This window comes from Polyodon spathula, chromosome 2 (genome assembly GCF_017654505.1).
Source record: "Polyodon spathula isolate WHYD16114869_AA chromosome 2, ASM1765450v1, whole genome shotgun sequence".
Classification (NCBI taxonomy): Eukaryota; Metazoa; Chordata; class Actinopteri; order Acipenseriformes; family Polyodontidae; genus Polyodon; species Polyodon spathula.
This window is the reverse complement of record NC_054535.1, coordinates 4,884,800-4,899,807: the sequence shown is the minus strand read 5'-3', so window position 1 is coordinate 4,899,807 and position 15,008 is coordinate 4,884,800. Positions and strand designations below refer to the sequence as shown.

At 36.9% G+C, this 15,008-nt stretch overlaps 1 protein-coding gene across 1 annotated transcript in view; it reads left to right on the top strand.

Moving 5' to 3' along the window:
* The window catches only part of arap2 (ArfGAP with RhoGAP domain, ankyrin repeat and PH domain 2), a 141,261-nt gene that overhangs the window by 38,795 nt on the left and 87,458 nt on the right, over positions 1–15,008 (top strand). Inside the window, exons 6-8 of the mRNA XM_041274532.1 lie at positions 279–647; positions 2,268–2,337; positions 11,850–11,970. Of these exons, the coding sequence (XP_041130466.1) occupies positions 279–647; positions 2,268–2,337; positions 11,850–11,970 (560 nt within the window). The remainder of the gene's footprint in view (positions 1–278; positions 648–2,267; positions 2,338–11,849; positions 11,971–15,008) is intronic.

The window sequence follows — 15,008 nt, the reverse complement described above, 5'->3', positions numbered from 1 at the left end:
TTATGCAATCTGAAAGACCAGTTCTTTTCTCCTATTTGTAGGAAATTATCTGTAGGTGTATTTTGTACAGGGCTACAATCTCCTGTCTGTAACCCACTTTATTTGAAGACCCACATTGTTTTTATTAAAACCTGCTTTGACACATTCACTTATTACGTTGGTATTTTAAGTTCAGTAGGAGTTTTTTTTCTTGTGTTCTGAACTCATGGTAACCTCTAAATGTTTTCAAGAGTTGGGTCCCATGCTCGAAACATAATCTACAATGTCTTTCTTCACAGTTCTAGGGAATCGGACATCACAGACGGTCCAGATAAGGCACAGACCCAACAGAAAGACACTTCATTGTCAAAAGAGGACTGTTCTAATTTGGAATATTCCACAATGAAATTGTGTGCAAGGACCATCACAACAAGAAGCCCTGAAAGAACAAAATGCGATTCATTCACATTAGAAACTGTCCATCAAACTCGTTCTCACCACTCAGCCTATAGGCAAGAGTATTCCCTGCCATGTGATGCGGTGGTCGCACGAGCACATAACAACCCTTCAGCTTGGGTTGATTCAGAAATCTCTCCCTATGCTTGCTACTACGGGTCTTCAAAGAGAAGGATTCTAAAGGGATGGCTCGATAAGCTTTCTCCTCAAGGGTATCTATCAAACTCAGTTGTCAAATCTCTGGACGTATTTAAATCCAGGCTTTTTCATTATAATTTCACTTTTTCAGGGTTTTTTTTTGTATTCATAGTTCCTTTTCAGTTGTCGTATTTGGGTGGATTTGAAAATGTTTTAACAATTAAAAAAAAAAAATATATATATATAATATATATATATATATATATATATATATATATATATATATATATATATTATATATATATATATATATTATATATATAATATATATTTACATTCTTAAACCAACTAAATGCACAACTGGCCTTTTAAGAAAATATGTTGAATAAAAATAAAACTCAAAAAAACACCATGTTATAAATCCTCAATAGATTATGTACCGGGCCATTTTTTAAATCGTCTTTTAATATGAAACTGATACAATTCAAACAGAAGGAAAGCAAGACATTGACAATATTTTATGTTTTCAATAACAATAAGGGCCAGTTTCTGATCACAGGAAAACCCTGATTTATTTGGCATTGTCTGTGGCATCAGAAGGGAATGTCTTCTAATCAGTGTTCTCCTGATTCATGCAGAATGGAGGCCAGTACCAAAAGTACATGTCATTTGGTGGCAGGTTGACCAAGCTGGCAAATGGGGAAGTTTGAGTCTGGAATTATTTTAACATTTTACGACTGGTGAAATATAGCCTATGCTACACCACATAGACATTCAAGGCTAGTTTCACAGACCTTGATTAACACTAGTCATGAAATACCTTACCTGAGGTAACATTAGATGGTCAGAGATTAGAGTTAATAATGATATATGAAACCAGCCTCCTGTATGTTGTAGCATAGGCTATATGGATTCATTTAAAAAATAAAATCTATATTGATAATAAATTAGGTAATTTCCATTTATTTCTATACATTACATACTTGGTGAATGTTTTCTATCGTAGTGATCAATTATTCACACATCCACTGTTTGTTATTAACTCATATAACCCTTATCTTGTTCTTATTTGTTATGTTTTTTGTCATAACCTAATACATGACTTTGATAGATTAGCATATGGACGTTATTCAGTATTAGGTCTTCTGTATAGCTGTGAATGGATGTATCAGAACCTAAGTTAGCACCCAGTATGTTTGCAGTAAGCCAACTAGGAGTTGTATGTGAACTAATGAGATCAAGGTATTGAGATTTGCAAATGAGAATGATATTCGCTAATTAGAATTTGTGCCAGTGAGGGTTGTATTAATTGCAAAATACATTTTTTTTTTTTTTAGGAATTTAAAACCTTTGTTTTGATCTTTGCAAAAGTAAAAGGATTACTTCTGTTAAGCTTTTGGTGATAACTTACTGTCATGTATAATGGTGGTTACAGCTAATTAGCCTTTGATAATTGGAATAGCTCCAAAAGGCATTGACTTTTCTGTAAGGTTTTGAAGGATAGAATCCAAGTTTACAAATGATTTACTTGGTAGCATGCTGTAATAGCAGCTCTATTCTTCCTGAAAATCGAATCCTAGTTCAATCAGCCATATCAGTGAAAATAAACATGTAAATCTAATAAGCAGTATGCATTTTAATAAAAAAAAAAAACATTTTGGAATTGTGTTAATTTCGTATCCTTTTTCTTGTAGAAAATGTGTGTTTCAGAAGCGATGGGTTAAGTTTGATGGGGAAAATCTGTCATACTTCAACAATGACAAGGTATGTGTTTAAAACAAAAAGTAAATCATGAAATCTGTTCTTGTGATTCTGCTGTTGTCAGAGCTTAGAGGGATGCGCCAAGTCCTGTGGGAAATGGCATTGGTGAGTTAAAAATAAGAACTTCAGCAGTTTCACTTGCTCTGATTTTGGAGTTTAACTTGTGTTTGACTACGTTCTTTAGTTGCACAAAAAATGAATTTGCTTCATAAAACCAGAGAAATACAAGAAAAAAAAAAAACTGTACTGTGTTTGTTCAAATGATTAAACATACTGAGGCTGGAATTGTTAGTATTGCCTGTAAGTCATTGTTTTTATTGGAAAACTGATTTTTTTTTTTTTTTTTTTCACAATGTATAGTTTCTTACCGTTGTATTTTGACTTGAAGCTGTGCTTTACAGTACGTCAGCTTGAAATACAAATGAAGAAGTTGTCTTTTATCTTCAGTAGTGCCAATGATGCAATACTTTGTGGAACTTGTCAGTTTAGTTTGATTTGTTTAAATCTGAAGGCATGTTGTTACTGGAGAGAAATTTGCACAGAAATAATAAATGTAAAAAGTCATTTACAGTATGGTTTTATTAGAAGTAGGGGTTTTAGATTTTCTCACCTTTTTTTAGAGTAACGTATTTGTTTTGAGCAGACTCGGTACTTCTTTGGAACATCCTTAGACCTGTTATTTTTGCAATGCAGTGGATTGGTACTTCATACAATAACTTTCAAGTTGTTCTTTATTTTCGATCAGCAGCTGATTTAAACGCTGTGCCTGACTCAACAGGGTGGGGATATCGAAGGTAAGTCTGGAAGTTTGATGTCATTCATATCTAAAACCTGCTTAGTCACAGTGAATCAGAAAGATGTGTAGCAATCTTGTCACTGTGGAGTTATTCTGTTTTTTTATGTTTTTTTGATTCTCTGCGAGTAATGCAGGTAAGCCAAAATATAAGGTATACTTGACATCTAACTTGCTAGCGTTCCTTGTATATCCCCACCCACACACACTCAGTCAGGCACAGCGTTTTAATGCAGCAAAACAACTGGAAAGTTATTGAAACCAAATGTGAAACCACTTGAATCACTTCAAGTCTAAATCATAGATCTAATGGTAGATATTGTTGCCTTTAGTGGAACCATTGATAATGAGGCCACAGAGTACAGAAATATTAACGTTGCAGCCATTATAAGAACTGACTGTACAGGTACTTGGTATACTTACACTACCAAGAAATACATTACACAACTACCGTATACTTTTGAGTGTGTTCTAGGCAATTCTACAATGCCTGACTTTACAATAAAACCTTAATCTGCTTCACCAAGTACTGTAGACCATGAGCCACTGAGTCTTTGAGTTGTAGGGGCACTGCATTATTGGGCATCCTGAATCCTATGGAATGTTTCATAATACATTAGTAGTAACAGAAAAGATTTTAATTAAAGTACAACTGATAGGTAGACTCTTGAAGTGGAATATAGACCGCATCAATGCAAAAATGTGCAAAGTGCTACCACTCAACCGTGAGAAGAGTCATATGCTTTACATATTTGGAAGTAAACAATATCACGTTCGGGTATTTTATTTATCTGGAACACAATATAATAATTCAATGTTTTTCTGTTGAACCAACCAAAGCCTCATTACCACTGCTCCAAAATAAATCATGACTGCAGAATTATAATCTAGTTATAATCTATTTATTTATGTTAAATGTGTTATGAACTCATAATTGGAACGTCACTAACATATTTTTTAGATTGTTCTGTGAAAATTGCATTCAACTACAATATTTGTATTTTCAGTGTATCTCCAGCAGATGCCCCTATAATTACAGGAATTTCATTTTCAAAAGAAATCTCATTTGTATGACGCCTTGGTCCTTGCAGTTCATTCTTATGAGAATCCATTACAGCAACGTGTTATGTTTTGATGTAACATATATGTTGAGGTGTCTAAGCCCTATATTGGGATGTGCATTATGGACAGCAGTATATGCCTTTCCAAAAATGTGTGGATGCCTGATGCAGCAAAAAACATGACTAATAATGTACATACCAGGAAAACATAAAAAAAAGAGATTTAGAAACTGAAACTGAGATCCAAAATTTGAAACTACAGTACATTTACTCTAGTGGTCATCTAGTGGCTTTGTATTTTAAAGGCATTTTCAACCCTGATCTTTAGCATAAGGAATACGGTTCATGCAAACAAGAGATAATGAAATCGATTTTAATGCTTTGGTTATCGGTTCTTTTAATGTTTTACAATGTTGAAATTGCTCTTTTGATCAAATCAATTGAGTTTTAAGTTTAGCGTGTTTAATCTTTTATGTTCAATTGCAACCACAATACTGTTTACATAGATTCATATTTATGTAATTTACAGTCCTTATTTGTGGGGGTATAGATTAGTTTTCTAATAATATACAAACTGCCATGCAAAATGCTGTCCAGTCTTCAACAAGGCTCTGTCTGAGGTCTTGCCCCTGAGGATAGCTGGAGCAATAACAAACATATGAGCCTGCGCTCGAATGTCAAGAGGTGTGCTCGATATAAACAACCATGTTTCAGTCAGAGCAGACTGGAGAATAAGAAGTACTTTTTATCGTTGAGTTGAATAATGCATGTTGTTGCTGTTGCAACCTAAATTACACTAGTTTGAAAAATTCAACTGACAGAATGCATGCAAGCTCATTTAATTGTTTAAAATTATCCATAGCCTTAACTAAACTTACACCACGTACAGACAACAACATGTTTTCCCTCCCCAGTCAAACACTGAGCATCGTAGAGTTTAGATAAATGGATTTTAGAGTTTTCGACTCGTATAAAACACATCCATGCTTCAAGTACCGCGCAGTCGGCAGTACTTCTTTATCCAGTTGAATTTGAATAATGCACTTGTTGCCTTGCGTATGACAACGCTAAATATTACACACTAGTTTGAAAAACCAAACTGACAGAATTATTACATTTTTAATTGTTTGGTAAAATTATCCAACACCTAATGTTACTACACAATAAAAACAAAAAAAAAAAAAAAAAAAACAGTCTGGTGATATTGTGTATTTAAAGACAAGGACAAATAACTACATTTGTAACTAAGTTGCTTCCATAAAAATATACTGCATTAATACTTCACCCCCCCCCATCACAGTTCTGCTGCCATGCAAAGATAACTGGTTCCCTAGAAACCTGGTACATGCCTTGCTTTAGTAATCAGCTAGCTGTACTTGTGTGTAAAAATGTGTGGTTTTAAGTAGGGCCATGATCGCATCTTTAAGCTATAAATTACTTTTTTTTTTTTTTTTTTTCTTTTGGTGGAATTAATGTATAGTTTTTAATAGGGGTGCAACAATTTAAATTTCCAGAGCTTTGATTACATATTGGTGAATCAATGCATCAAATTAGAACCCAGTTTGACATTTCCCTTTGCCGGTTTGAACTAAAACCTTGAGTGTGTGAGAGTGCGCTTCTTTTAGTGCTAGTACGGTAGATTAGCACGTTGCTAGGATACACACTTTAGGCCTCTACATTCGTGTTGGACAAGCCAAATCAGAAATAGGCCTGGCCTATTCTAGTCACATTTTTTTTTTTATTAAAAAATTAAGGCAGTCCGTTTTTTTGTTTAGTTTTAAATCTGTTAAATCTACTGATTTTTACATTCTTTTGTTTCAAAGGATGTTGTGTTGGGATTTGTGACAGGCTGGCGAGTGAATTGAGGCTCAAAGACAGAGTAAAGGCAAAAATAAAGTTCTTTATTAAACAAAAATAGTCAAACAAACAGGCACAAGGGCCAACAAAAAGAGATTCAAACAGAAATAATCAAAATGAACTTACAAAATAAACAGTCAGGTTCCAGGTCTTTAAACAAGATACTCCTTTCTTTTTAAAACACAAAATTCTCCAACACAAAAAGCAAACTCCCAAACAAAAAAACACACCCTCAGACAGAAAACACCCCTTCCAAACTGAAAACACCTCTCCAAGCCAGGGTCTCTCCCCTGGCTTTTATCCCCTGTGGCTGGAGCCCAATTAATCAATTAGAGCTCCAGCCACATTCTCACATGTTTTTCTGGCAGGGAGAAATTTAACCCCCTCCCTGCCAGTTCCAAACATATTCATATAAACGGGGAGTTCCCCGTCACATAATTATATGGCAATATTATATAAAAAGAAGTTGAATTTAGTACGATAGTTAAATTAGTTATGATTTGTAAGATTCAAACGTTTTGCTTTGCTTTAGGACGAAAAATTCAAAATTCAATTTTTTTTTTAGCTTTGCTTTTGAATTAATATATAAAATCGCTGAAGTAAAATAGTTTATTTCTATCTTTTCTCGTGCTTTCAGCCGACTGCTGGTAAAGTCTTGCTGCGGCCTGTTGCCCCACGGGAAGCCTGTGGCTCAAGTGCGTTCTTCCTAGGATCCTTAGCACTCAGTCGGCTGTGCAATTTTCTACTCCACCAGCGTGGTCTCAAAATCTTTCGATATTTATCCACCATTAGATAGCATATATATACTATATATATATATATATATATATATATATATATATATATATATATATATATATATATATATATATATATATATATATATATATATATCATATTAAAAAATTACGATACCTACAAATATCCGAATATTAAAACAAATATTTTTTGACATGTATATGGATACAAAATTCAGATGTTCTTGTTCACTTGAAATGACAAAATACCTTGCACTTATTTACCGTCAGTTGCGCTACAGTTTCAAACATGGCAAATGAAAAAGAGATTTGTGTGATATGCAAGATTATATTATATGTAAAAAAAGCAGCTCTTAAGCATCTATTTAAAAGTTTTAGACAGCAAAAACTAAACAAACCAGATTATGCACATGCAAGCATGATGATCTCTAAGGAAAGCCATCTGGAACAAAAATGTGTTGTGCTGCTTGAATCTCATGACAGAAAAAAGGCAAGCAGGTAATTCTGAAATGCCTCACTTAAACAGTGCCTAACTTGCTGGAATTGTTGTGTAGTGATTTTTATATGGATTTGTCACAAAGACGGCCAAGTGGGCGGCGTCAGAACCAGGAAGGAATGAAATATACAAAGACGATGATGTGAAATGATGAAGACGCCTGTTGGCGCCGGTTTAATACAAAATAAAAGGTTTAAACAAACACGAAAACACAGGACACGGCACTCTACGCCAAAATAAATAGACACACAAAAACAGACTAAACTTAACACGGTGCACGGACAGACACTGACAAACACGGTGAGCATTATATTTATTATTATTATTATTATTATTACTATACTTCTTTCCTCCGTCTCCAATCCCGTTCTCCGCTCACCGAACACCCAACCACCAGTATGTGACAACGTGCATCTATATATACTATTGTGCTGGGATTCAATTACCAATTAATTATTCACTTGAATCCCAGCACGTGAATTAATAAAGTGCAATTCCCCGTGCTCACATATTACTACATTTTACTTGCACGTGAAGTGCTGTGCAATCCTCGTGCCTAAATACACATATACATTTTTAAACACTCGTGTTACACAGACCCGTTTATATCCCGTGTACCAATGTCTATACACCAACATTTAAACACACCACACGCAACACATAACAGATAATATACACAGGGGCGGGCACTTTGTTACAGGATTATATGTATTTTTTGTTGCAACTTTGTTATGTGGAATGTAATAAATGAGAACTTGTGCCTAGGCAACAGGTGCGGGCTTCGTCTCATGGGAAACGGCAGCCCTAGGATTATGCAGCCTCAGGTCCAGGAGCCGCCTAGACTACTGGAATTAGAGCACCACACAACCCTGGGTGCTCACTACTTTTCAAACTGGTTACTCTCTTCAGTTCTCCACACTGTCTACAGGCACTCTTAGTGGAGACAGCTGGCCCATCTACGCTGAGGCATGGCACTGGGCAGTGTCACCAGTGGGACCTCTGGGAGTAGATGCTCTGGCACACCTGTGGCCAGCACGTCTCCTCTATGCCTTTCCACCACTAGCGCTGCTCCTGCTGTCTGGAGAAGGTCAGACAGGACTGGGCCAGGGTGCTCTTAATAGCCCCATACTGGCGCAGGAGTGTTTGGTTCTCTTCCCTGATGCAGCCTCTGAGCGACCAGCCTTGTGATGTGCCACAACCTGCTAAGTCAGACGCAAGGCACTTTGTGGCATCCCGACCCACCAAGTCTACAGCTCTGGGTCTGGCACCTGAATGGCTGCATTTGAGTCGTCTGAGGTTATCGAACAGGGTGATTGATACACTGCAAAACGCCTTGAACTGTTCCCAATATGGGTACAAGTGGGGTGTGTTTCAGGCATGGTACTTGTCTCGTGGGTTTGAATCCACAACATGCCCCATAGCAGTTATACTGCAATTTTTACAGGATCTTTTTGATGAGGGGAAATCCCCATCTACTTTAAAGGTCTATTTGGCAGCCATTTCTGTGTGCCATATAAAAATAGATTCAGTCTCCCCAGGAGCTAATTCCTGGCAGGGCAATTATTGAAATGCACCCGGCCACTTCAGTCACCTGAGAAGGATGTAGTTCCTCAATGGAGGTTGAATATAGTGCTTAATGTACTGATGAAACCTATGTTTCAGCCCATGCTGAAACGACTTGGTGCATGCACTCAGCTGGGCTGTCTTGCTTGTAATCACCTCCGCTAAACGAAGAATTCTCTAGACTGTTTTTTGCCGAAGACCTCACGGCTTTTAACCAGGTGGTGGAATTGGAGGCTTTCCATCCCCATCCTTTCCATTCTGACAGGGAGCGTCAGCTCCATACGCTTTGCCCAGTGCGGGCATTAGCATATTATGTTGACAGGACTAAAAGCTACAGTCAGACAGGCTCTGTCTAAGCAGCATCTGTGTAACTGGTTGACAGGCACAGGCTAACGTGCCTCCACTAGAGAAGTGCACCGGCTATTCCACCAGTGGTCAGGCGGCTTTATGGGCTTTGTTCCAGGGTGCGACTGTCCAGGACATATGCAGTAAAGTGGTGTAGACTGTGCTTCCTATATTTCTTCTAGCTATTGCTGAATTCTGATTAACAAGCACAAGGCGGTTTTGGCTTAGCTTTGTAGCCCAGTGATATACTATGTTCTTGTGACAGCTTGGGTGTATTCACCCATTTTGTAATGGTTAATATTCCCTACTTGAAAGGAAGCGTTATTATTAATTATATTAATTATTATCATAACCCTGATTCACTGAAATAGGAATATTAACTATTAACTTCGGAGTCGTGACGTTTGTGGTCGTTGTTCTCAAGGGAAAATGGCATTGTTGTCAGTGTGTGCAGCTCCTTTATGCTCTCAGGGGCGGAGCAGCAGCCACGTCACACTGCTCTAATGAGAAGTCTTTGGTATAGAGTTTCAGCTTTGGGTGTTTTAAAAGGGAAACACATTTTTGAATGGTTAATATTCCTATTTCAGTGAACAAGGGTTATGCTAGTAACCTATCGTTTTTAGTAATTGGATCTTCTGTTAAAAAAAAAAAAAAAATAATGTTTGATCTTTATTTTGAAAAATAAAACGTCAATGATGAGTACGATATTAGGGTGCTGATTGCACCACTGGCTATTAACCGACCCTGCGTGTTTGTTTTTTTTGTTTTTTTGTGCATTTCATTAAATATGTACATGGTTATATGTCTAGTGCATTTTACTACTCTGGGAAAATAAAATAACCTTTACTATACTAAGTTGTGTAATTATTCCTTGTAATATGACCATCGCATTCACAAATTATTTTATAGGCTGTGCCATTTAGTCATTCTAATATTGAACAATATGGTTACTAAGCCAATGCATAATTTGTTGCACAATACAATACATAAAGATTCAGCTGCCTTATTGTAAAAAGAAGCCCTCGTTCACCCCCAGTGATTACTGGAAAGCTGTGTTCCAAGCTGTAGTCTATATATAATTGAAACCCAACACGTGTGCTCCTCATTTAATTTAATAATGGATTTAGCCTAGTCAGGGTTATTAGTAAGAACATAAGAACATAAGATAGTTTACAAACAAGAGGAGGCCATTCGGCCCATCTTGCTCGTTTGGTTGTTAGTAGCTTATTGATCCCAGAATCTCATCAAGCAGCTTCTTGAAGGATCCCAGGGTGTCAGCTTCAACAACATTACTGGAGAGTTGATTCCAGACCCTCACGATTCTCTGTGTAAAAAAGTGCCTCCTATTTTCTGTTCTGAATGCCCCTTTGTCTAATCTCCATTTGTGACCCCTGGTCCTTGTTTCTTTTTTCAGGTCGAAAAAGTCCCTTGGGTCGACACTGTCAATACCGTTTAGAATTTTGAATGCTTGAGTTAGGTCACGGCTTAGTCTTCTTTGTTCAAGACTGAACAGATTCAATTCTTTTAGCCTGTCTGCATATGACATGCCTTTTAAACCTGGAATAATTCTGGTTGCTCTTGTTTGCACTCTTTCTAGACCCCTTGATTTAAATTCAACACTTTTCACAATGTATCCGAGCATCTTGTTGGCCTTTTTTATAGCTTCCCCACATTGTCTAGATGAAGACATTTCTGAGTCAACAAAAACTCCTAGTTCTTTTTCATAGATTCCTTCTCCAATTTCAGTATCTCCCATATGATATTTATAATGCACATTTTTTTTTTCTGCGTGCAGTACCTTACACTTTTCTCTGTTTCTCTAATGCCCTGTTCCTTGACTACAGGAGCTCATTTTTATTTTGGGGCAGGATGTTTATTGTTTTGTTGTACAGCTATAACCAGCATTTTTGCATCCTCTAGAATTTTAGGACTGAGACATTAATTTATTATTATTATTATTACTATTATTATTATATTATTAATAATAATAATAATAATAATAATTAATAATAATAATAATAATAATAATAATAATAATAATAATAACTAAATAATAATATATCTAGTCTACTGGAAGCCATAATAATAGTACAGTATTTCATGTCCAATTTCTATTTTTTGTCAGTTTTCTTGTAAGTACTATGGAAAACTACACAATGGTATGTAATTAGATATGTTATTGTAACATTGTTCAGCAGGTTTCATTCATGAAGCAGTTAATGTAGTTAATTCTATAGCTCTGCAAGACATTTGTCCATAGCTGTAGTTAAATGAATGGCTTTAAAAGCAAAGTTTTTACCACTTGATATGATTACCAACATTGTTTAATTCGAGATGCAGCATACAAGAATTTAAAACGCACTATTGATTAAAACAATTCAATGGCTGCTTGCTGGTACTTCATCACTTTTTGTGCTGTATATCACACCTGATTGCAGCTCTAACATTGGAGTGGATTCTACATTATACTATAGTACAGGTCAAAATGTGCTTTTTTATTTATCTGTCTAATATAAGTAATATGTACATTAACTGAAAATCACATAGCTTTAATTTGGACAAACACACATATGAATGTTTCTCTTTAAATGTAATATTACTATAAGCATTTTGCATTTTTATTCTGGCTTTTGGTTTTGCAGGAAATGTATTCCAAAGGACTAATTTCACTTTCTGCAATAAACACAGTTCGACCTTTGGGAGAAAGCAAGTTTGAAGTTGTAACATCCCACAGGACTTTTGTTTTCCGGGTTGAAAAAGAAGGTAAGCAAAAACTATTTCTTAAAGGCATTATTTACTTATTCCCTACTGTCCCTGTAAAGCAACCTAGCATTAAATCAACTTCTGTGCAGCTGATCTTTTCGATTTGCAGCTAAAGAGGCATGTTGTGTTGGATGCTTTGATGAATTTCAAGTGTTGAGCTTGTGGCTTTACACTTTTGGAAATTTATGCTGACTGTTCCTCAAATTTGGACTGATTTTATTTAAAGAATTCAGTTTTCAGTTTTGCTTATGTAGTGTTTCCAGTGGCATAAGGTTTCCTTCAACAGACAAAAAACGTTTCTAATTTATTTATTTTTTTTCTGTTATGCCTGTCCTAAAAAGCTTATCTTTTAGAACAAGTTAGTAAAAATGTTTATTGTTGGAACTAGTTTTTTTGCTGACAAAATAAAGTGACAGCTTTTTGTTAAAAAAAATTAAATAAATACAGCAGTAACAATGGATCAACTTGACTATGGTGGCAGATATATAATTGTGTATGTATGCATCTGCAGTTTATTGTAAAGCAAATGCAAATCATTTGAGATACAGTCTTCATATTTATAAACTCCTCGAGCTTGACTATCTCTTACCAAATGAAGCTGCCTGTGACAGGATAGCCGGGAGGACAGAGACTCGGAGGCAATAAACTGCAGTGGAAGCACTGCTGTGCTGTTTAATCAACAAAAAGTCAAACAAACACCATTATTAACCCCATCCCTACCAACCACCACCAAATCACCACAGCACAATATTTACAGACAGGGCCCTGCCCTGCCACACTGCCATATTGTAGACATGTATTGTTAAAATAATGTATCGGTTTGAGATACTACACTGAACAAAAATATAAACTCAACATGCAACAATTTCAAAGATTTTACTGAGTTACAGTTCATATAAGGAAATCAGTCAGTTGAAATAAATTCATTAGACCCTAATCTATGGATTTCACTGACTGGGAATACAGATTGTTGGTCACAGATAACTTAAAAAAAAAAAAAAGGTAGGGGCGTGGATCAGAAAACCAGTCAGTATCTGGTGTGACCACCATTTGCCTCATGCAGCGTGACACATCTCCTTTGCATAGAGTTGATCAGGCTGTTGATTGTGGCCTGTGGAATGTTGTCCCGCTCCTCTTCAATGACTGTGAAAAGTTGCTGGATATTGGCGGGAACTGGAACACGCTGTCGTACATGTTGATCCAGAGAATCCCAAACATGCTCAATGGGTAACATGTCTGGTGAGTATGCAGCCCATGGAAGAACTGGGACATTTTCAGCTTCCAGGAATGGTGTACAGATTCTTGCGACATGGGGCCGTGCATTATCGTGCTGAAACATGAGGTGATAGCGGTGAATGGATGAATGGCACGACAATGGGCCTCATGATCTGGTCACGGTATCTCTGTGCATTCAAATTGCCATCAATAAAATGCAATTGTGTTCGTTGTCCGTAGCTTATGCCTACCCATACCATAACCCCACCGCCACCATGGGGCACTCTGTTCACAAAATTGACATCAGCAAACCGCTCGCCCACACGACGCCATACACTCTGTCTGCCATCTGCCCGGTACAGTTGAAACCAGGATTCATCCGTGAAGAGAACACTTCTCCAGCGTGCCAGTGGCCATCAAAGGTGAGCATTTGCCCACTGAAGTCGGTTACGATGCCGAACTGCAGTCAGGTCAAGACCCTGGTGAGGATGATGAGCACACAGATGAGCTTACCTGAGACGGTTTCTGACAGTTTGTGCAGAAATTATTCGGTTGTGCAAATCCACAGTTCATCAGCTGTCCAAGTGGCTTGTCTCTGACAATCCCACAGGTGAAGGTGGCGGATGTGGAGGTCCTGGGCTGGCATGGTTAAACGTGGTCTGCGGTTGTGAGGCTGGTTGGATGTACTACCAAATTCTCTAAAACGACACTGGAGGCGGCTTATGGTAGTGAAATGAACATTCAATTCTCTGGCAACAGTTCTGGTGGACATTCCTGCAGTCTGCATGCCAATTGCACGCTCCCTCAAAACTTGAGACATCTGTGGCATTGTGTTGTGTGACAAAACTACACATTTTAGAGTGGCCTTTTATTATCCCTAGCACAAGGTGCACCTGTATAATGATCGTGCTGTTTAATCAGCTTCTTGATATGCCACACCTGTCAGGTGGGTGGATTATTTTGGCAAAGGAGAAACAAATTTGTACACAAAATTTGAGAGAAATAAGCTGTTTGTGCGTAAAATTTCTGGGATCTTTTATTTCAGCTCATGAAACATGAGACCAACACTTTACATTTTGCATTTTATATTTTTGTTCAGTGTAGATGCAGTGAGGTGTATGGTACACAACGGTACTCTATAATTCTGTCTAGTTTCATTTACAGTACAGCCACTGTTGGGTTACATAAACCCTGCAACTTTGAATTTGCTTTGAATAAATGCAAATTTATTTTGCATACTCGATCAAGCTAATCAGTCACTTGTATTATTTGAGGACCAGAGATTTTCTTTTATTATATTATTTAATAAGGAAGTGAGCACTTGAGACTGCAAACTTTATGATTTCAATGAGTGGTGAGACCCACAGTTACAACTGCACATCACTGGTCTCTTACAGGTTATGCATAACTATTGGAATGACCATATTTACTATATTGGTGGTCTCTGTAACCCTTTTGACAGCACGGTAAAACACATTTGTAAGGCTTTACATTTGCCAGTGCTAGAAGTTCAAGTACAAGGTTATAGAACCCTATCCCTTCTTACAAGTTCAGTTTCTCAAGTTCAAAAGTCACTATGACTGGAACAGGGTTTGTACAATAGTCAGGAAAAAGTATGGAAAAATGCCAAACTGATTTCCAGGTCTTGAAAATGCTTGAAAAACAATGTATCCGTTATGAAAGTCTTGAAAATGCCATGCACTGTGTTCTTCAACGAACAGGATATAGCCAGAATACTGGATGCAGCCACAAATAGGTACTGTACTTGTAATTCTACTTTTATTCACAGTCTCATTGCTAAGATTATTATTTGTGGTAGTGAC